Source organism: Cherax quadricarinatus, chromosome 67, assembly GCF_038502225.1.
Source record: "Cherax quadricarinatus isolate ZL_2023a chromosome 67, ASM3850222v1, whole genome shotgun sequence".
NCBI classification, from domain to species: domain Eukaryota; kingdom Metazoa; phylum Arthropoda; class Malacostraca; order Decapoda; family Parastacidae; genus Cherax; species Cherax quadricarinatus.
This window is the reverse complement of record NC_091358.1, coordinates 674,244-698,069: the sequence shown is the minus strand read 5'-3', so window position 1 is coordinate 698,069 and position 23,826 is coordinate 674,244. Positions and strand designations below refer to the sequence as shown.

The 23,826-nt window shown below is 39.1% G+C and overlaps 1 protein-coding gene across 12 annotated transcripts in view; it reads left to right on the top strand.

Moving 5' to 3' along the window:
- Positions 1-23,826, top strand: part of LOC128699641 (fibrillin-2) — a 206,911-nt gene that overhangs the window by 2,067 nt on the left and 181,018 nt on the right. For 9 of the 12 annotated variants that reach the window (XM_070099319.1, XM_070099323.1, XM_070099318.1 and 6 more), the window contains exons 2-8: positions 5,817-5,979; positions 7,565-7,652; positions 11,652-11,805; positions 13,080-13,145; positions 20,577-20,724; positions 21,830-21,939; positions 22,512-22,892. In XM_070099319.1, the coding sequence (XP_069955420.1) occupies positions 5,817-5,979; positions 7,565-7,652; positions 11,652-11,805; positions 13,080-13,145; positions 20,577-20,724; positions 21,830-21,939; positions 22,512-22,892 (1,110 nt within the window). The remainder of the gene's footprint in view (positions 1-5,816; positions 5,980-7,564; positions 7,653-11,651; positions 11,806-13,079; positions 13,146-20,576; positions 20,725-21,829; positions 21,940-22,511; positions 22,893-23,826) is intronic. The other 3 variants (XM_070099328.1, XM_070099325.1, XM_070099327.1) reach the window with 1 other exon arrangement.

The window sequence follows — 23,826 nt, the reverse complement described above, 5'->3', positions numbered from 1 at the left end:
AACTTCCAATTGTGACCCCTTGGTGCTGTGTCCCCTCTCTGGAACATCCTATGTCCACCTTGTCTATTCCACGCAGTATTTTGTATGTCGTTATCACGTGTATGTGTGTGTGTGTACTCACCTAATTGTGGTTGCAGGGGTCGATCCATAGCTCCTGGCTTCGGCAGTATGTGTGTTTCCAATGGAAAGAAGTATTTATATTACCGCCAGTATATGCCCTTGCCAGTAATGTGCGTATTATAGTTATATGCATGCAAATCATACGTGAACATGAATAAATTATTATTAGTAGTAACATGAATAAATTGTTAGTAGTAGTAATAGTAGCAGTCGCAGTAGTAATGGCAGCAATATTAGTAGCTCTCAGTTTACAACAGGTGATGTAAACACTGAAGGAATTTAACATGTTAAATATCACTCAGCACTGACTGGTTTTCTTCTATCATTCCCTGCTATAGGTAAAAACGGTTGGCAGGTCTGGTACCGTCCTGCTAAATGAGTGTGACGCGGAATCCTGTTAAAGGTTTTGCACTCTGGCACATCTGCTGATTTTGTCTTTATCATGAACGTGTAAGATCACTGGCAAATCGTACATTCATTATACACTTATATTTCCTTTTTTTCGTTAGCTATTATTCCAGGAACATTCAGGAGATTTGGTCTGGGACCGGTCCGGAGGTCAATAACCCCTGGAACCATTGACAGATAACAGATAATCTGATAGTTTAAACATTTTTCCAACTTATGCTTGGAGCTTTCTGATGCATTGTCGTCAATGTCTTGTTATACACGTACGCCGCCACTGGTCGTATTTCTATCATTAGATTTTTTTTACTATGCTTGCAGTATTTATGTGATGACCCGTTCCGTTTTGAGTTTGGTAATTTGACAGATGCCTTTCGCTGGCTTACTGATCCACCCCACGAAAAGAGGTTGAATATTATTCCACAGTGTGTGATGGTAGACTTATTTTCCCGTTTCAAAAGCCGAGGATCACTACCCATTAATGTCTTGTTCCCACATTTCCCTACATTTTCCTGTGACATTGTTGTGGTTCTTAAAGGTGAAATCCTCTGACATTAACACTCCCAAGTCCTTTATACTGCTTTTTCACTCTGTTGTATAGTTAGAGTTTGTAATATACTCCGTCCTAGCTATAATTTCCTCCAGTTTTCCATAACAGAGTAGTTGGAATTTGTACTCATTGAACATCATATTGTTTTTCGTTGCCCATTGGAAAGCCTGGTCTATATCCGCCTGGAGATGTACTGTGTCCTCAGTAGATGACAGTCTCATGCAGATTCTAGTATCATCTGCAAAGGAAGACGCAGTACAATGGTTTGCATCTCAACGTCTGATATGAGGATGAGGAACAGGATGGGGGCGAGTACTGTGCCTTGTGGAACAGAGCTTCTCACTGTGTCAGCCTCCGACTTAACTCTCTTTACCATAAATTACTCTTTGTGTTCGATTGGTTAGAAAGCTGAAGATCCATCTGCCCTAATTGGGAACTTTACGTTACTTGTTAGTAGTAAGTAAATAAGTTTATTTAGATACAGGTACACATAAGTACAATTATCATGCATTGCGTAAATTACCAAGGACAACCCAAAAAAATGTCAAGACACTTTATTTGCAAAGGAAACTCTTGTTCCTCTTGTTCCATCGACTACTTATGGACAATGCTTTTATCCCCGTACAACGGGAAGTAGGGCTTGACACGGCGAAAAATCCAACAACGACTACATTACCAGTCCTTGTCTTTGGGTAGGGTGCCATTAATGTTACTGGATGTGGCCCTGATGTGCCTTCATGTGGGTCACTCCAGACTCAAGGTTCATCTCCACCACCTCCAGGATGCTTACCTTCACCACCTATATATCTAGTAGATTTATTTAGGTAGAGGTACAAATAAGTACAATCATATATAGTGTAAATTACGAAAAATAACCCCCAAAAAGTCAAAGTGACTTATTTCCATTGGGGTCCTAACCTAGAGTATACCTGGAGGATGTTTCGGGGGTCAACGCCCCCGCCGCTGGGTCCATGACCAGGCCTCGCAGTGGATCAGGACTTGATCAGCTAGGCTGTTACTGATGTTGCAGTGTCGGATATTGTCAGCAGCAGGCGGGATTTCCCAGTGGAAGTAGGTCATACCCGTCCCTCGGATATGATCTACTTCCACTGGGATATTCTGCCTACCAATGACAGTACCCGACACTGCAACATCATAGAATCTTGGTTCGGAGGACATCACAACCTTCTTCATTTACTACTAGGCTGTTATTGCTGGTGGTGTCTCAATCAGTTGGAACATTTCCTTCTTTCTTGTCCCCTGGTTCCATTATGCTCACACACATTTTCGCAAGTCTCTTTGAATTTAAGTCTCTTGTTATTCCCTCTTCCCCTAGTTGGGTGTAGTTAGTTGTCCTGCCTGAGCAGCAAGTTTATTGTGCATCCCATGCACATCCTGTAACAGGTAGCTCAAAAAGCAAGATTACAGAAGTCAAAATATAATAGGCCTTTAATATCAGACCACTGGGTATCCTGGCTGAGGCAGGATATGATATTACCAGGACCCTAATGGAAGTAAGTCACTGACTTTTCTGGGGGTTATTCTAGGTAATTTACACATGTCACTATGTATGATGATTGTACTTATGTCCGTCTGTACCTAAATAAACTTCCTTATTTACTTGAAGCTTCGGGAAGAGTCAACGAGCTGTAATTGTACTTTCCCTCCATGACTGAAATATTTCTGACCAGGGTCCTGTTAATAAGTAAATTTATTCAGGTATACACAAATAGTTACATAGATTATCATACATAGCAGCATATGTGTAGAGAACCTGGGATAACCCAAAAAAGTCAGAGTGACTTATTTCCATTGGGGTCTTTCAAGCAAGCAAACTTTATTTCTTTCAGCAGTTTACATGTATTATAATATTGTTAAGCACTAAAGAAAGCCACTAGCATCCTGTGCATTTCGGGCAGACTAATTTTAATGATTACAAGGCCGTATACCCCTCAAGGAAGGTTCCTTGATGTTGGTGAGGGGCTCTTGATTTAGGGAATTGGATCTGTGCTCCAGTTCCCCGAATTAAGCCTGAATGCCTTCCACATCCCCCCCAGGCGCTGTATAATCCTCCGGGTTTAGCGCTTCCCCCTTGATTATAATAATAATAATACAAGGCCGTATAGATTACTTTTGCTCTTCATGGTACTCTGCCTGAACAGAAAACTGAAAGACAGACTACGAATCACCCAGGACAAAATTGTGAGATTCAAACTGCACATGAGTCCAACAGAACATGTAGACCAGGATGAATTGCAACAACTGGATATGTTGAAGACAGTAAAATAACTGAAGTTAAATCACGTTTATAAAATTACTCACAGTGTCCAGAATATCTTGTTGCCAAGTTTGTCAAGGTTGGCAACCACAGCAGCCATAGTACTAGGGGGAGTAGAACACTACCTTGTAGTACCTGCAGTTACTGGTCATGCTTCAGATACCTTTACGGCGCTCTTTGACCCTTGTAGGTTTACTGCTTCTTTTTTGATTAAAATAATAATAATTCAAATACCTTTTGTTGTAGAGCAGTAGAGTGGCAGGGACTGCCTGCACATATCATAGCATAACAGGTTTAGGAAGAGCCATAAGGTAATTAATGAATGTAGCCACAGAGAGGGAGTGATTTTTTTTTTAGCTAACACTCGTGTAAATATAAATAACTCATTTTACCTTACTCCTTTTATATATCTTTTATAGTATAATAATAAGGTATTAAAAGGACCCCAATGGAAATAAGTCACTGATTTTTTTGGGTTATCCCAGGTTCTCTACACATGTGTAGCTGTGTATGATAAATCAATGTAACTGTATTTGTGTATTCGTAAATGAAGTAAATGAACTTACTTGCTTGTGACCTAATTGCAAGTACAAGTACCTAGACGTACCTGAAGCCTCTCAGGTTTATGGGACAGAAAAAAGACACCACCATTCCTAGAATATCTTCTTTTATTGTAACTGCTTTCCATGTAGCTGAGTTACTTAGCTATTTTAAGGTTTAAATACTAAGTGGTGGATCAGGGTTCACCTGATAAGGGATATATAAATTTCTAACATGTAATTTTAGATTTGATTTTTTTTTTTGCATTTTTATTTTCTTAACCCCTATATTTTTTTCCTAATTTTGGTCCTTACAGTCAAAAAAAAAAAAATTATAATTTATGTAACTATTTATGTGCATCTGTACCTCAATAAACTTACTACCTAAAACTAGACATGGGTTATTGAGTGGTACAATTTATATTAGATATTCTTTTTATTTAATTCTTATTTAGCAAAGCTGCCCAAAATGCACTGCATAACTATGGGCTTTTTGCATGCAGAACAAAATGTCACCCATCTCTGTACAAACATTGTATCTAACTGAAATAAATCTTTGTCATTGTCCTGTTCCTGGAGGCCTCAGAGGAAACCCACAAAAGCTTAACTGTAATCCCTTTCTTAATAATTTATATGCTCCTATGCCTAGCTTCATATACTGTACAAGTATATATCATTCAGCTGTCAGGTTGTTTAGAGCAAGTATTGAGGAAAGAGAGTCAGTTACTGTCTGAAGTCATGGTTTCCAATTACTACATCTTCTCTTAATTCATTCTATTGCTCTAGCTCTCTGCAAAGAAATCTTTTCTGTTATCCATTTGGCTCCACTTTTTACTCAATTTACAGCTGTGGTGTGTGGTAGCTTCTCTGCAACTTAAACACCTTTTAATTCAGGTTGCCTGGGTTCTTGATCCATGGAATTATACCTGCCCTCTTCTTCCTTGAATCAAACATGGTTATATCATCTTCTTAGGCACTGTTTGACTCTTAGTGAAAACTGTTAAAATTGGTTGCTGTTGTCATAATGTCTTAATGGCTATTGTTTCTCAGTGTGTGGGTGTCTTCCATCTTGCTGGTTCTTTGTGGTAACTAGCAACACTAAAATTGTTCTTAAAATCTTTGAGTTTCTGGCATGCAGGATTGCTCGTGGTTACACAGATGTTCATGTAAAGCATCACAAAACCCCTCAAACCAATCCAAGGGACAGAAATGACGGCATTAGCTATATTAAAAAAATTATAACCTTGCAAGAGAAGTGCCATGGTGCCAGTGAGAGGGGGAGGGGGGTTGGTTGGTATTGCACTCACCTCACACACCAAGTGTCCATGGTTCAGTCCCCAGCATGGGGACATGAGACACTTGTCCACATTCACCTAGCAGTAAGTAGGTACGTGGGTGTTAGTCGACTGGTGTGGGTTGCATCCTGGGGTACAAGATTAAAGGACCACAATGGAAATAAAACAGACAATTCTCGATGACACACTGACTTTATTAGGTTATCAAGGGTGGCTAACCCTCTGGGATAAAATTCTGAACAAACCTTATCTTCCTTGGATTGAACATGAGTGCCTCTGGTTTCCCAGGCACTATATGGCTCTTATAGATTTGGTGCTTACCCCTGATTAAAATAAAAATCGAAAATCAGTGTAAAATATGTCTCTACATCAAACAATAAATGTCTCGATTACAACCAATTTATTACCAGAGTGGTCAAATGATAACCTCAAATTTTTAGTCAAAAGTCAAATTTATATTTTTCAACCTACATCAATAATGTTATTTTTGTAATCTCCAGATCATGCCAGTTCAAAATAAGCATACGGTATAGTAGCCATTGATTTAACGGACTAATAGCAAGATGTGGGTGGCGAGTTTCACTTGTGAAACATTATCTTTGGTTGATTCTGCTGCATTTCTCCTGCAGGTGACCTAGAGCCAACATTTGGAAGATGTTGTGCCTATGGTGCCAACTGGGCGAGGGAAGCCCAGCAGTGCTCCACCTTCCCTGCCCCTGTCAGTGGCATCCCCTCCGAGCACCAGTCTATCTGTATTACTGCTGCTGGCATCTGTTGCCTTAGATACTTCAGGTGAGCTCTTGACAGTTCAGTCTTTTATGTTCTATAGTGTAAAGTTATATACAGTACTGGGAGCTAACATAATTTCAAGTATACATATTGCTGCATAATCTGTATCTATTTCTTAAGTAGTCTTTAAGCATTAGGATTAGTCTGCCCTAAATGCACTGTTTGCTAGTGGCTTTCTTTTGTGCCTAATAATATTTCATTACATGTAAACTACATTATATGTATACTGCATAAAATAAATAATTTTTTTTTAATTTGAATGTAATTGCTAGGAGAATTTTCCTGTTTCCTAAATACTGTGTAAAATTCAAGGGGTATTTGAATCCATTTATTTTATAAATTAATATCATTAGATACATTTTACATAGTATTTGAAGCCTTCCAGCATGGCTTCTTACACAGAATATAACTTACAGTAAAACAGTTCTTCCAGAATAGGGAAAAAATGGATGTCCCTTAAACCCAGTTGTCTGTTAAATCTGAATTATGAGAATATTTTTCCATTACTGTAACAATAACGGATAATTCTGATATAGTAGACTTTGTCTATTAAATATGAAATGAATTAATCCAATGGACTGTAAGAATGATGGATAGTTCTGGAGTTATCAGAATTCACCCACTACTTCTAAATTGTGTCCTGTCTCAGATTTTGCATGTTGAATCTGAAATCCATCAAACTGAGGTCTGTTGAATCAAGGTTCTGCTAACATGTGCAACATATTGTATTATTTTAATTTTCTATTAGTACTTGTATAGTACTGTATTAGTCCTAGTTTAAGTCTTCTCAAAATCCACTTCAAGGTTCAACATTTTGTGTGTTCAGAGATGCTCTTCTGCATGCCTCTGTTGTGATGCCTGGTTACTTGAGTTGTTGTCACCTTCCTGTCAGCTTGAACCAGTCTGGCCATTTTCCTCTGATCTCTCTCATTAACAAGGCATTTTTGCCCACAGAACTGCCACTCACTTGATCTTTTTGTGTTTTTAACACAATTCTCTGTAAGAGAGACTGTTGTGCATGACCATCCCAGGAAATCAACAGTTTCTGAGATACTCAAACCACCCTGTCTGTCTGGTACCACTAGAGATCACATTTTTTACCCCATTCTGATCATGTCTGCATGCTTTTAGACATTGAGGGGTTGCCACATGATTGGCTGATTTGATATCTGCATTAATGAGCAGGTGTGCCTAATAAAGTGGCCACTGAGTATAAATACTGGAATACAGTATTACTTTTCTAATGTTAAATGCAAAGAAACCTTCAAAGTTGCAAGCTTTGAAATTTGAAAAGCACAGTTATACAGTACTGTACAAGTTTTTACTGAAGAGCTCAGCATGAATGTGTTAGATTATTCACAAATTTTTTCAGTGCCCATTTTTTTTTTTTTTTGAGTTTGCATATGCAAAAAAATGTAAAACAATTTTCTTTTTTTATTTTACATGGCTTGTTGCTAAGTTGTCTCAGGCTGCTATACTCCAAAGGTTGCCTCATTTGAACAAACATTGTAATCCTGATTTAACATTTAATCTACTGTTATTTTCTAACTTGTTTTCAAGTAGAGCAGTTAAATTGTTATATGAACAGGGATGAGCAGTGTCAGAAAGGGAAGCAAGCAGCTCAAGTGGGCCAAGATTGTGTCAGCAGCAGTAACCAAGGCGGGGAGTACTTTAAGGTAACTCATGTTTTGTCTAAATTTCTGTTATGAAGGAGAATTTTACATTTTTAAAATTGAAATAACTTAAAAATATCTCACTTTGTTATCATGCCAACTTTTGTAATGTCAACCCTCAATTAGTTATAAATTTAATTTTAGTCTTCTCAGTTCATGTAAAATTATCAATTACTGTATATGCCACATACATACACTATCATCGTATAAATGTTGCAGTTTAAAAACTGTAGTGTAAAGCACCCTTATGGCAAGACAGTGATGGAGTGAATGATGGTGAAAGCTTTTCTTTTTCGGGCCACCCTGCCTTGGTGGGAATCGGCCAGTGTGATAATAAAATAAATAATAAATATTTTCCAACTAAATTTTACAAAAGTACCACATTATTGTTATGAATATTGATATGCATATTTTTAAGACATTCAGTATTGTATTATTTATTTAAAGAAATACTGTATCTGAATCCATTACTCTTTATACTATTAGTTGTATTCAGAGGCGTTGCTAGGGTTGGTGTCACCCGGGACGGAATCTTTGGTGTCACCCAGGGCGGCATCTTTGGTGTTACCCCCATGAAATCCAAGGGTGGGGGTATGGGGGGGAGTAAACGCCTGTTACATCACTGCTGCATGGCCAGTGACTAATATTTAGCAATGAGAACGTTTAAGGGCTATGAACCGAACTTTATTAATGATATAATAAATAATTGTAGTAATATTGAGGAAACATAAACTCAAATACCACTTTTAGTATAGGCAACAGATCCTACATTTATTCATCTTCAACAGTGAAAAAAAAAACACGAAAAATAAAGAAAAACACTAGTTTCGATTTAACCTTGAGTACAGGTAACATCTCGATGAATCTGATATTTCATTTCCTTGCCTTCAAGCCTGCAAAATCATCTATCACATCATCAAAATCAATTATTTTCCCAATATAGGCCTATTTGTACTCTGTAATTACCTGTAATTCTATAATAGGCTACAGAGAAACGAAGGATTTTTCTCTTATGTTGCTGCAGCACTGTTTTGATCATTAGTGTTACCTTCTTTAGAGGCTCTATGGTGTCACCCCATAAATGGTGTCACCCAGGGCGGCCCCCCCCCTTACAACGCCACTGGTTGTATTCATGGACAATAAAAATATTAGTATAATATACGTATATAGTAATACTGCAGTGTGGTGCAGTATTCTCTCAAAATCTCAAATAATTTACCAAAAAAGGCTAGAGAATATAATACACAAGCCTATCCGATGTTATCCTGACGCCAAATGACTTCGAACAGGCGATAAATGACATGCCCATGCACTCTGCCCCAGGGCCTGACTCATGGAACTCTGTGTTCATCAAGAACTGCAAGAAGCCCCTATCACGAGCCTTTACCATCCTATGGAGAGGGAGCATGGACACGGGGGTCGTCCCACAGTTACTAAAAACAACAGACATAGCCCAACTCCACAAAGGGGGCAGTAAAGCAACAGCAAAGAACTACAGACCGATAGCACTAACATCCCATATCATAAAAATCTTTGAAAGGGTCCTAAGAAGCAAGATCACCACCCATCTAGAAACCCATCAGTTACACAACCCAGGGCAACATGGGTTTAGAACAGGTCGCTCCTGTCTGTCTCAACTATTGGATCACTACGACAAGGTCCTAGATGCACTAGAAGACAAAAAGAATGCAGATGTAATATATACAGACTTTGCAAAAGCCTTCGACAAGTGTGACCATGGTGTAATAGCGCACAAAATGCGTGCTAAAGGAATAACAGGAAAAGTCGGTCGATGGATCTATAATTTCCTCACTAACAGAACACAGAGAGTAGTAGTCAACAGAGTAAAGTCCGAGGCAGCTACAGTGAAAAGCTCTGTTCCACAAGGCACAGTACTCGCTCCCATCTTGTTCCTCATCCTCATATCTGACATAGACAAGGATGTCAGCCACAGCACCGTGTCTTCCTTTTCAGATGACACCTGAATCTGCATGACAGTGTCTTCCATTGCAGACACTGCAAGGCTCCAGGTGGACATCAACCAAATCTTTCAGTGGGCTGCAGAAAACAATATGAAGTTCAACGATGAGAAATTTCAATTACTCAGATATGGTAAACACAAGGAAATTAAATCTTCATTAGAGTACAAAAATTCTGGCCACAAAATAGAGCGAAACACCAACGTCAAAGACCTGGGAGTGATCATGTCGGAGGATCTCACCTTCAAGGACCATAACATTGTATCAATCGCATCTGCTAGAAAAATGACAGGATGGATAATGAGAACCTTCAAAACTAGGGAGGCCAAGCCCATGATGACACTCTTCAGGTCACTTGTTCTATCTAGGCTGGAATATTGCTGCACACTAACAGCACCTTTCAAGGCAGGTGAAATTGCTGACCTAGAAAATGTACAGAGAACCTTCACGGCGCGCATAACGGAGATAAAACACCTCAATTACTGGGAGCGCTTGAGGTTCCTAAACCTGTATTCCCTGGAACGCAGGCGGGAGAGATACATGATTATATACATCTGGAAAATCCTAGAGGGACTAGTACCGAACTTGCACACGAAAATCACTCACTACAAAAGCAAAAGACTTGGCAGACGATGCAACATCCCCCCAATGAAAAGCAGGGGTGTCACTAGCACGTTAAGAGACCATACAATAAGTGTCAGGGGCCCGAGACTGTTCAACTGCCTCCCAGCATACATAAGGGAGATTACCAACAGACCCCTGGCAGTCTTCAAGCTGGCATTGGACAAGCACCTAAAGTCGGTTCCTGACCAGCTGGTCTGTGGCTCATACGTTGGTTTGGTGGATCAGGCTCTGATCCACCAGGAGGCCTGGTCACAGACCGGGCCGCTGGGGCGTTGACCCCCGGAACTCTCTCCAGGTAAACTCCAGGTATTTTCCCACAGTTCTTTTCAGTTAATGTTATTTTGCAATTCTGTATCAGTTTATTAAAAAATCATGCAAATATTAATCATATGCATTACTGAATATTTCTCATTCTTAGTTGATTTTTTATTTAATTGACAAATTGTATAAATTTAATTTACAAATTGTATATCACATTGGAGGGATAGAGTATGGAAGATATGAATGTGTTCATATATTTGGGAGTAGACTTGTCAGCAGCTGGGTTTATGAAGGCCGAGGTTAACCATAGAACTGATGAGGGAAAAATGGGAGTGTTGCATTGAGGTATCTGTGGAGACATAGAATGTTATTCATGGGGGCAAAGAAGGAAGTGTGTGAGAGTATAGTGGTACCAACACTTATGTGGGTGTGAAGCTTGGGTTGTAAATGCTGCAGCAAGGAGGAGGCTGGAGGCAGTGGAGATGTGTCTAAGGGCAGTGTATGGTGTAAATATTATGCAGAGAATTCGTAGTGTGGAAATTAGGAGGAGGTGTGGAGTTACTAAAAGTATTATTCAGAGGGCTGAAGAGTTGTTGAGGTGGTTTGGTCTTTGAGAGGATGGAACAAACGTGGATGATTTGGAGGGTATATAAATCTGTAGGAAAGGGGAGGAGGTGTAGGGGTCATCTTAGGATAGGATGGAGGAAGTAAAAGAGGTTTTGTGTGCAAGGGGCTTGGACATGCAGCAGGCATGCATGAGTGTGTTAGATAGGAGCGAATGGAGACAAATGGTTTTTGGGACCTGGCAAGCTGTTGGAGTATGAACAGAGTAATATTTTGCAAAGGGATTCAGGGGAACCAGTTAGCTGGACTTGAGTCCTGGAGGTGGAAGTAGAATACCTGCACTTTAAAGGAGCGGCTTGGGATATTGGCTGTTTGGAGTTACATATAAACTGTCATGTCTGAGCACTCTGCGAAGATAGTGATTAGGTGTGAATGATTGTGAAAGTGTTTCTTTCCTTTTTGGGTCACCCTGCCCTCAGTGGGAGATGGCCGTCTTGCTAAAAAAAAAATAAAAGACTGGTAGAATCAGTTTTGAGTTCCTCACATTTTGAATAATCTGTATTATTCTCTTCAGGATTGTTGCCAAGGATGTAAGCTGGGTTTATTCAGTGGCAGCATGGGTATGGGCTGCAATATGGGGTTCAAGTTTGGCTTCCCTTGGGATAGTGCATTTGTTCAGTGTTGCATGCAGGTGGCTCCTGGGAGTGCTGCTAGCTTCCCAGATATTGGTATGTTTTACATCTCCAGCCATGTATCTGTAATGTCTGTAAATAAGTTTGGGGATCATTGGCACTATGGCTTGGTCTCTGACCAAGCATGGTACTGTACTCTGTATTAAGTACAGTGGACCCCCACTTTATGATCACCTCCCAATGCGACCAATTATGTAAGTGTATTTATGTAAGTGCGTTTGTACGTGTATGTTTGGGGGTCTGAAATGGACTAATCTAATTCACAATATTCCTTATGGGAACAAATTCGTTCAGTACTGGCACCTGAACATACTTCTGGAATGAAATAATATCGTAAACCGGGGGTCCACTGTATTAAGTAAAGCTTACTGTACAACATACTATATGTCAGTAAAATACACAAATAACCAGCACATAGGAGAAAGAAACTTATGACGATATTTTGGTCCAACTTGGACCATTAACTAGTCACACAGCGTGTGTGACTATTTAACCCTTAAACGGTCCAAACAGATCGACGTTCAAATTCGTAGTGCTCCAACAGTAGATCTACTTTTTTTACATATTTTCAAATATAACAAAAAAAAAATGTAGATAAAAGTTTTTTTTACACGTTTTCAAATGTAAAACAAAAAAGAAGATCTACATTTTTTACATACTTTCAGATGTTGAAAAAACATATATACACGTTTGGACCATTTAAGGGTTAATGGTCCAAGTTGGATTGAAATGTCATAAGTTTCTTTCTCCTATGTGCTGGTTATTTGTGTATTGTTCCAGTCATGGTATTCTTTGTCAGTAGAAGTTTGTAAGACTTTATCATTTACTGTACGTGTTTGTGAAACGTAATGTTTATCATAAATGTCATGAAACAGAAACAAATTTGAGTGTATATATGATTAATTTTTTTACACACCAGATCTTTCCCACTGAGGTAGGATGACCTGTAAAAGAAGAAACACTTTCACTAGTACTCACTCTATCACTGTCTTGCCAGAGTTGTGCTGACATTGCAGTCAAATATCCCCACCCTTCCTTCAGAGTGCGAGGTACAATGCCTGCACTCTGAAGGAGGGGTCGGGATATTTCCTGTTTGGAGGGACATCTGAACCATCATATCTGCACATCTCTGTCACAATAGTGATAGTATGAATGATGGTGAAAGTGTTTCTTTTTTGGGCCACCCTACCTCAATGAGAGATGGTCAGTGTGTTAAAAAATAATTAACTATTAAATTGTACTATCTTAGGATGTATTCACTAAATATGATAGTGCACTGATATAATAGGTAATGGTTTTCCTGTTTGCAGGTAACAAATTGGTGGATTTGAATAACCTTTATCCTGGTGTGATTTCCACTACTCTTACATATTCAGGTAAAATATTACACATTCTGCTGTACTGTAATAGATTGTTCATAAGTCTTGCTTTGGATACTTTATTGTACATTCAATGTTTGCTCTTGTAAAATTACATGCAAATGATAATGTTTGCATAATGAAGGCAGTGGTCATGTTGTGTTGCTGATGCTTCTACAATGGTGGAAAAAGTGCTTTAAAAATTATAATGTTAAGTACCAGTCAAAATGGCTTAATTGATGAAGGTCAGTTTTTATTAACACATCGGTTGTTTCCCATCAAGGCAGGGTGACTTAAAAAGAAATAAAAATTCAGAAAGAAAGAAAAAAAGTAAGTTTATTTAGACACTTTTTTTTTTAACAAGTCGGCCGTCTCCCACCGAAGCAGGGTTACCCAAAAAGAAAATACTTTAATCATCATTCAACACTTTCACCTCACTCACACATAATCACTGTTTTTGCAGAGGTGATTAGAATACAACAGTTTGTAGGTAGTAGGTTGGTAGACAGCAACCTCCCAGGGAAGTACTACCGTTCTGCCAGATGACTGTGAAACAGAAACCTGTAACTGTTTTGCATGATGGTAGGATTGCTGTTTTTTTTTTCTGTCTCATAAACACGCTAGATAGCAGGGATATCTTGCTACTCCTACTTACACTTTGGTCATACTTCACAGACATGCACATGCATATACTGTACGTATATATACGTACATCTAGGAGAGTTATTAAATGGAGAGTTAGAGGTATTGGGAAGATGGAAGGAATATTTTGAGGAATTGTTAAATGTTGATGAAGATAGGGAAGCTGTGATTTCGTGTATAGGGCAAGGAGGAATAACATCTTGTAGGAGTGAGGAAGAGCCAGTTGTGAGTGTGGGGGAAGTTCGTGAGGCAGTAGGTAAAATGAAAGGGGGTAAGGCAGCCGGGATTGATGGGATAAAGATAGAAATGTTAAAAGCAGGTGGGGATATAGTTTTGGAGTGGTTGGTGCAATTATTTAATAAATGTATGGAAGAGGGTAAGGTACCTAGGGATTGGCAGAGAGCATGCATAGTTCCTTTGTATAAAGGCAAGGGGGATAAAAGAGAGTGCAAAAATTATAGGGGGATAAGTCTGTTGAGTGTACCTGGTAAAGTGTATGGTAGAGTTATAATTGAAAGAATTAAGAGTAAGACGGAGAATAGGATAGCAGATGAACAAGGAGGCTTTAGGAAAGGTAGGGGGTGTGTGGACCAGGTGTTTACAGTGAAACATATAAGTGAACAGTATTTAGATAAGGCTAAAGAGGTCTTTGTGGCATTTATGGATTTGGAAAAGGCGTATGACAGGGTGGATAGGGGGGCAATGTGGCAGATGTTGCAAGTGTATGGTGTAGGAGGTAGGTTACTGAAAGCAGTGAAGAGTTTTTACGAGGATAGTGAGGCTCAAGTTAGAGTATGTAGGAAAGAGGGAAATTTTTTCCCAGTAAAAGTAGGCCTTAGACAAGGATGTGTGATGTCACCGTGGTTGTTTAATATATTTATAGATGGGGTTGTAAGAGAAGTAAATGCGAGGGTCTTGGCAAGAGGCGTGGAGTTAAAAGATAAAGAATCACACACAAAGTGGGAGTTGTCACAGCTGCTCTTTGCTGATGACACTGTGCTCTTGGGAGATTCTGAAGAGAAGTTGCAGAGATTGGTGGATGAATTTGGTAGGGTGTGCAAAAGAAGAAAATTAAAGGTGAATACAGGAAAGAGTAAGGTTATGAGGATAACAAAAAGATTAGGTGATGAAAGATTGAATATCAGATTGGAGGGAGAGAGTATGGAGGAGGTGAACGTATTCAGATATTTGGGAGTGGACGTGTCAGCGGATGGGTCTATGAAAGATGAGGTGAATCATAGAATTGATGAGGGAAAAAGAGTGAGTGGTGCACTTAGGAGTCTGTGGAGACAAAGAACTTTGTCCTTGGAGGCAAAGAGGGGAATGTATGAGAGTATAGTTTTACCAACGCTCTTATATGGGTGTGAAGCGTGGGTGATGAATGTTGCAGCGAGGAGAAGGCTGGAGGCAGTGGAGATGTCATGTCTGAGGGCAATGTGTGGTGTGAATATAATGCAGAGAATTCGTAGTTTGGAAGTTAGGAGGAGGTGCGGGATTACCAAAACTGTTGTCCAGAGGGCTGAGGAAGGGTTGTTGAGGTGGTTCGGACATGTAGAGAGAATGGAGCGAAACAGAATGACTTCAAGAGTGTATCAGTCTGTAGTGGAAGGAAGGCGGGGTAGGGGTCGGCCTAGGAAGGGTTGGAGGGAGGGGGTAAAGGAGGTTTTGTGTGCGAGGGGCTTGGACTTCCAGCAGGCATGCGTGAGCGTGTTTGATAGGAGTGAATGGAGACAAATGGTTTTTAATACTTGACGTGCTGTTGGAGTGTGAGCAAAGTAACATTTATGAAGGGATTCAGGGAAACCGGCAGGCCGGACTTGAGTCCTGGAGATGGGAAGTACAGTGCCTGCACTCTGAAGGAGGGGTGTTAATGTTGCAGTTTAAAAACTGTAGTGTAAAGCACCCTTCTGGCAAGACAGTGATGGAGTGAATGATGGTGAAAGTTTTTCTTTTTCGGGCCACCCTGCCTTGGTGGGAATCGGCCGGTGTGATAATAAAAAAAATAAAATAATCTAGGTTTTTCTCTTTTTTCTAAATAGCTCTTGTTCTTCTTTATTTCTTCTATTGTCCATGGGGAAGTGGAAAAGAATCTTTCCTCCATAAGCCATGCGTGTCGTAGGAGGCGACTAAAATGCCGGGAGCGATGGGCTAGTAACCCCTTCTCCTGTAGACATTTACTAAAAAAGAGAAGAAGAAAAACTTTATAAAACTGGGATGCTTGAATGTGCGTGGATGTAGTGCGGATGACAAGAAACAGATGATTGCTGATGTTATGAATGAAAAGAAGTTGGATGTCCTGGCCCTAAGCGAAACAAAGCTGAAGGGGGTAGGGGAGTTTCAGTGGGGGGAAATAAATGGGATTAAATCTGGAGTATCTGAGAGAGTTAGAGCAAAGGAAGGGATAGCAGTAATGTTGAATGATCAGTTATGGAAGGAGAAAAGAGAATATGAATGTGTAAATGCAAGAATTATGTGGATTAAAGTAAAGGTTGGATGCGAGAAGTGGGTCATAATAAGCGTGTATGCACCTGGAGAAGAGAGGAATGCAGAGGAGAGAGAGAGATTTTGGGAGATGTTAAGTGAATGTATAGGAGCCTTTGAACCAAGTGAGAGAGTAATTGTGGTAGGGGACCTGAATGCTAAAGTAGGAGAAACTTTTAGAGAGGGTGTGGTAGGTAAGTTTGGGGTGCCAGGTGTAAATGATAATGGGAGTCCTTTGATTGAACTTTGTATAGAAAGGGGTTTAGTTATAGGTAATACGCTGTATAGCCCTTGTGGCTTAGTGCTTCTTTTTGATTATAATAATAATATAGGTAATACATATTTTAAGAAAAAGAGGATAAATAAGTATACAAGATATGATGTAGGGTGAAATGACAGTAGTTTGTTGGATTATGTATTGGTATATAAGAGATTGTTGACTAGACTTCAGGATGTACATGTTTATAGAGGGGCCACAGATATATCAGATCACTTTTTAGTTGTAGCTACACTGAGAGTAAAAGGTAGATGGGATACAAGGAGAATAGAAGCATCAGGGAAGAGAGAGGTGAAGGCTTATAAACTAAAAGAGGAGGCAGTTAGGGTAAGATATAAACAGCTATTGGAGGATAGATGGGCTAATGAGAGCATAGGCAATGGGGTCGAAGAGGTATGGGGTAGGTTGAAAAATGTAGTGTTAGTGTTCAGCAGAAGTTTGTAGTTACAGGAAAGTGGGTGCGAGAGGGAGGAGGAGCGATTGGTGGAATGATGATGTAAAGAGAGTAGTAAGGGAGAAAAAGTTAGCATATGAGAAGTTTTTACAAAGTAGAAGTGATGCAAGGAGGGAAGAGTATGTGGAGAAAAGGAGAGAGGTTAAGAGAGTGGTGAAGCAATGTAAAAAGAGAGCAAATGAGAGAGTGGGTGAGATGTTATCAACAAATTTTGTTGAAAATAAGAAAAAGTTTTGGAGTGAGATTAACAAGTTAAGGAAGCCTAGAGAACAAATGGATTTGTCAGTTAAAAATAGGAGAGGAGAGTTATTAAATGGAGAGTTAGAGGTATTGGGAAGATGGAGGGAATATTTTGAGGAATTGTTAAATGTTGATGAAGATAGGGAAGCTGTGATTTCGTGTATAGGGCAAGGAGTAATAACATCTTGTAGGAGTGAAGAAGAGCCAGTTGTGAGTGTGGGGGAAGTTCGTGAGGCAGTAGGTAAAATGAAACGGGGTAAGGCAGCCGGGATTGATGGGATAAAGATAGAAATGTTAAAAGCAGGTGGGGATATAGTTTTGGAGTGGTTGGTGCAATTATTTAATAAATGTATGGAAGAGGGTAAGGTACCTAGGGATTGTATAAAGGCAAAGGGGACAAAAGAGAGTGCAAAAATTATAGGGGATAAGTCTGTTGAGTATACCTGGTAAAGTGTATGGTAGAGTTATTATTGAAAGAATTGAGAGTAAGACGGAGAATAGGATAGCAGATGAACAAGGAGACTTTAGGAAAGGCAGGGGGTGTGTGGACCAGGTGTTTACAGTGAAACATATAAGTGAACAGTATTTAGATAAGGCTAAAGAGGTTTTTGTGGCATTTATGGATTTGGAAAAGGCATATGACAGGGTGGATAGGGGGGCAATGTGGCAGATGTTGCAGGTGTATGGTGTAGGAGGTAGGTTACTGAAAGCAGTGAAGAGCTTTTACGAGGATAGTGAGGCTCAAGTTAGAGTATGTAGGAAAGAGGGAGATTATTTCCCAGTAAAAGTAGGCCTTAGACAAGGATGTGTGATATCACCATGGTTATTTAATATATTTATAGATGGGGTTGTAAAAGAAGTAAATGTGAGGGTCTTGGCAAGAGGCGTGGAGTTTAAAGATAAAGAATCACACATAAAGTGGGAGTTGTCACAGTTGCTCTTTGCTGCTGACACTGTGCTCTTGGGAGATTCTGAAGAGAAGTTGCAGAGGTTGGTGGATGAATTTGGTAGGGTATGTAAAAGAAGAAAATTAAAAGTGAATACAGGAAAGAGTAAGGTTATGAGGATAACAAAAAGATTAGGTGATGAAAGATTGGATATCAGATTGGAGGGAGAGAGTATGGAGGAGGTGAATGTATTCAGATATTTGGGAGTGGACATGTCAGTGGATGGGTCTATGAAAGATGAGGTGAATCACAGAATTGATGAGGGGAAAAGGGTGAGCGGTGCACTTAGGATTCTGTGGAGACAAAGAACTTTGTCCTTGGAGGCAAAGAGGGGAATGTATGAGAGTATAGTTTTACCAACGCTCTTATATGGGTGTGAAGCATGGGTGATGAATGTTGCAGCGAGGAGAAGGCTGGAGGCAGTGGAGATGTCATGTCTGAGGGCAATGTGTGGTGTGAATATAATGCAGAGAATTCGTAGTTTGGAAGTTAGGAGGAGGTGCGGGATTGCCAAAACTGTTGTCCAGAGGGCTGAGGAAGGGTTGTTGAGGTGGTTCGGACATGTAGAGAGAATGGAGCGAAACAGAATGACTTCAAGAGTGTATCAGTCTGTAGTGGAAAGAAGGCGGGGTAGGGGTTGGCCTAGGAAAGGTTGGAGGGAGGGGGTAAAGGAAGTTTTGTGTGCGAGGGGCTTGGACTTCCAGCGGGCATGCGTGAGCGTGTTTGACAGGAGTGAATGGAGACAAATGGTTTTTAATACTTGACGTGTTGTTGGAGTGTGAGCAAAGTAACATTTATGAAGGGATTCAGGGAAACCGGCAGGCTGGACTTGAGTCCTGGAGATGGGAAGTACAGTGCCTGCACTCTGAAGGAGGGGTGTAGACACAAGTACACACAAATACAATCATACAAATCCTCCCCGACTTATGTCTGATTTCCGTTCCAACTGATCGGTTGGATCTTGGAATGAACGGATGTTGGAATTATGTTAGCATGGCATGTAAAAGTCGTATACCTGTACAGCATTCTTTTAACCTAATAAATTTCTCTCATGATTATCTTGTTTTTTTATCAACTTGCTTTATTACCTTAAGTTTCATTACTCACAAACTGAAGTTCCTTACTTGTAGAACGTATGACTAAAGGTAATTTGTATATTTACATACATACAGTTTTTATTTTTTTACAATCAGCAATGAGGGAGGAAATTGACGTAAGCGGACATGGAGAGTTACACTGTTGCATATTCTCCATTCAGATATTTAAAAGTCTTTCCACATTTTCCATTCCTTGCTGGGTGTTGATTTTTTTCTCATCAACGTTATAATGAAATGACATTGGACGAAATGACGTTGAATGAAGCAACGTTGAACAAAACGGTGATGAACGTAATGATGTTGAACGAAACGACATTAAGTGAGGATTTCCTATATTGCTTCTGTTACAAAATGATTTGTACGTAGACTCCAAGTGGTGCACCACTAGCAGTAGTGACAAAAGACCCACATTGCAGAACTAGGTTTTATTAGTACAGTTAAAGGGAAATAAAGACATATATGTAACACTTAGGGCATTTTATTAGAAGTTTCACTCACTGAGGGTTTTTTCAATCCAGTAGTGGGAATGTACACAATATATAAGGGACAGAAGTTAGGTAAATTTAGAGGGAGTCACGGGAGAAAAGTCAGGTCTGGTGTGATGAGGTGTCAGTGCACCCATCACTTGCTTGTGTATTGTATGACCAAGTAAAAGCAACATGGCAAGCATTCATGATATGTTAAATCCTGCAGAGTTCAAGGCCACCATGACAGATAACTCAATCAAGGCTGCCTCAAGGCAACATCACTTCTGCAAATTGTTGTCTTTCATAACTAGCTTAGCTTCTTTTCCATCAGGTGACCTTGTGAGTTATGGTCTATCACAAAAACATTATCTAGGTTGTCTCTACTGTATGCATAGTTGGGTTTCTTAACTGCTGAACTATAGTATGTCAGTATTTTAATACCTATCACTGCACTGTCCTTGTGCTGGGACAGTAAAAAATTATTTCTGCAACTTTTCTTTTATTCAAAACTTGCTTTTAATTTTAGGGCCCTTATTGTTCATATTCATGTTCTTTCAATAACTAATTTTGATTCAAGGATGGGTTATAAATAAATGAAAATAAATTAAGCAGTATTGTAATAAGAGAAATATTGTAAATACAGTGGACCCTCGACTAACGATATTAATTGGTACCCGAGAATGATTATCTTTAGTCGAGATTTTTAGCATTAGTCGAGGCAAAATGTTAGCGTTAAAATGTATCACTAGTTGGATTTAATGTTAGATGATGCCATCGTTGGTCGAGGGTCCACTGTATATTTTTAACACTGAAAATCTTCTTTTTTTTCCTTTTCCACTAACAGAATCTGATGACTTGTGTGCAAGATTCGCTGGTAAACTTTGCGCACATGTATGTGTACCTACTCCTGGGTCATATCGATGTCAGTGTCGTGCAGGATTCACGCTCTCTACAGATAACAAGTCATGCATACAAGATGCTCTCATTGATAGGTTAGTTTAAATTTCTGTATTGTCATATATTGTGTGAAACACTGTTGTTTTTGACTAATTTAATATTAGCATAGCTTTAAATTTTATACTTTTAACAATAATATCAGCAAAATGTGAGAATTTTGGTGAAAATATAAAATATAAATACCATTCATCTTTGTACCAGATTGAGCAAGTTGCTTGCTAGCAATATGTCTCCAAAATAAAGATTCCCAAATGTTGCAAAAGTTTCTGATTCTTCAGTCTGAATGTTGTTTGCCCAAAGCCATGATCTCTTTTTGAAGTTGCCCCTTCTTTAGTGGACTTTTATAATGTAATGCTGATTAAGGGCTGTTGATCCAAGGAAATGGAGGTACTGTTCCCTTAAACTAAATCTGACTACCTCTGGTTTCTCAGGTCTTATGTGACCACATGGGTTTGGTGCTTTTGTATGAATGTGAAAATAACAGTTATTTCTAAAGTTATCCATAATGTGAAACATGACCTTCCTGTTGAGGCATATTTTGGTACAGTATATACAGTACTTTGCCTATGTCAGATACCGCTTTGAACTTATATGTTACATTGACATCCATGTTGACTTGAGTCCTGGATGTGGGAAATACAGGGCCTGCACGCTAAAGGAAGAGTGAGAATGTAGCACATACACAAATAACCCACACATAAAAGAGAGAAGCTTACGACGACGTTTTGGTCTGACTTGGACCATTTACAAAGTCGTTGTAAGCTTCTCTCTTTTATGTGCGAGTTATTTGTGTATCGTTCCAGTCACGGTATTGTGCCTTTTTTTGTTATTAATGTAGCACATTTCTGGCAAGACAGCAATTGAATGAAAGATAGTGAATGTATTTCCTCTTCTTTTTTTTGAGTCAACCTACCTTATTGGAGATTGCTATTGTGTTAAAAGAAAACTGTTTTGGCCAACTTGTTAAAAAAAAAAAATGGTTTAATAAAATAATAATGCACAAATAACCCAGACACAGGAGTAAGAAACTTTATGACAGTGTTTCTTTCTCCTATATGTGGGTTATTTGTGTATTGTTCCTGTCACAGTATTGTGCCTTTGTGTTCTCTAAAATAATAAGTTTCCTTCACTACCCTGTAGGTGCCGACAGAACAATCCCTGTGCTCACATTTGCCGAGACACAGGAGTCTCTATAGAATGCTCTTGCAACCCTGGATACAATTTGGCTCCTGATCAAAGAACCTGCGAGGGTAAAGTGATGATGTGCAGTATATTGTAAAAGATTAAAATGTTAAATGTATGCATACTGTATAGGTTTTAAATCAGAGAAAGTAGCGTTGTTGCTTGTGTTAATGTGGGCTTGTAGACTGGTACAGTTCATGTTTGTTTCACTTACCTAATTATATTTATGGGATGTAGTTTTATTTGCTTTTAGGAATTTTATTAATTTTGAATAATGGTGTTAGTGGTTTATTTAAGTATTTGTTTCAATTAGTAGTATAGGTAATTAAGCTGCTTTATTAAATATTGTAAACTGCTTATTGTAATAGTTCAGTACAGTATTTATAAATTGTTACACAAAGGTAACCTAGGAGGCATTTCTGATAATAACTCGACATTCGATCCTTGGCAAATTTTGGCATGCCCGACAAAGGGTTACAATAATAAAACAATTTTTTTTACATGCAGTGCATAAATGCTATATGTTTTTTACCATAGTTAAAATGTTGAGTGTGTCCTATCAGCAATATCTCTTATCTACTCTAGAACATTTAAGGAGGATAAGGGTTGGTTTTATCTGGGTTATTTATAAATGTGACAGATGTGAATGAATGCAGCAGTGGTGTGCATGGCTGTCTTCCGGGAGAACAGGTGTGTTATAACCAGATTGGCTCTTACGCCTGTATCAATGCCGATGGCTCCTTGTCTTCTCCTGGTGGTGTGCAACACCAGACTGTTAGTACTGGCTCTGCCACAACTCATCTTGGAGATGCCAGAGCAGGTGCAGCTCTAGGATCATCCAGCTATGATATAAACAATGAAGTCGATCCAGGAATACCAGGATCAATCCTTGGCAGAGGAGCCTTAGGAGTGCAAGGGTTTCCTGGCACAAGAGTCGAGCATAGGTACCTCGATGCTACTCATTCTCAGGGCCGTTGCCCTCCTGGATATAATTTTAACTTGGACACCATAGTTTGTGATGGTGAGTTAATAAAACTTAATAGTGCTTTTTTTTTATTTTGAAATCAACTTTTATATCAAGTACAAAGAACAGGTCAGGGTATATCTTTAAAAAATGTTGCTTGTCTTTATTATGTACAAAATCCTCGCGATGATTTTAATTGGAATTGCCAAAGTTTACAACATATTATTTACTCTGACACAAACACTTAAGAATATCACTCTAGTAACTTAGTACGTATATTATTAGTATGTTGAATTTTTCTAAAACTGAGAGAGAGCTATTGTTATAGTGTATTACAGATTAATCAGATCTTAATTCATTTCCTGCACATCACCCATCTGGTCAGGCACTGGTATATACAGTTCGAAGTTCTTAATAAGTTGCAAGTTTGTAATCTTGTGAGTATGCCTGATATAACCATCTAAAATATCAAACATTTACTGGTCAGTAACTTGGCTGTGATCAACAGACAGAGGATCAGGCCTCTATCAGTCATGTGCTGAATGATCTAAACATGTCTAGTATTTTATGAAATACAACAAATTAAGGAATTATCTTATGTGGAGAAAGTTGTAAATCCTTGGCTTCTCATTTGCTGTCCATCATTAAAGTAAAATAAACATGTGCAGGTGATCACACCCACTTAGTTGTAGCCAGGGTAACCATAACAGCCATGACCATAACAACCCTTTTTTTTCTCATCGTATTGGCTATTTCTTACCAAGGTATCGTGACCCCAAAGAAAGAATCTCGGTAACACTTATCCAGTAACTGTTTCTCCAGAAGTATGTAGAATTTAATATTCCAATGAACCTCTGAACTGCACATCCCCACACATCCTTCAAAGCACAGGCACCATAGTATACTTAAGTTTTTTCTTACTATGGTTAATTTTACATATTTTACAATAAATCTGTGATTTAAAGGCAGTGCACAGTTACCTGTTTGTATT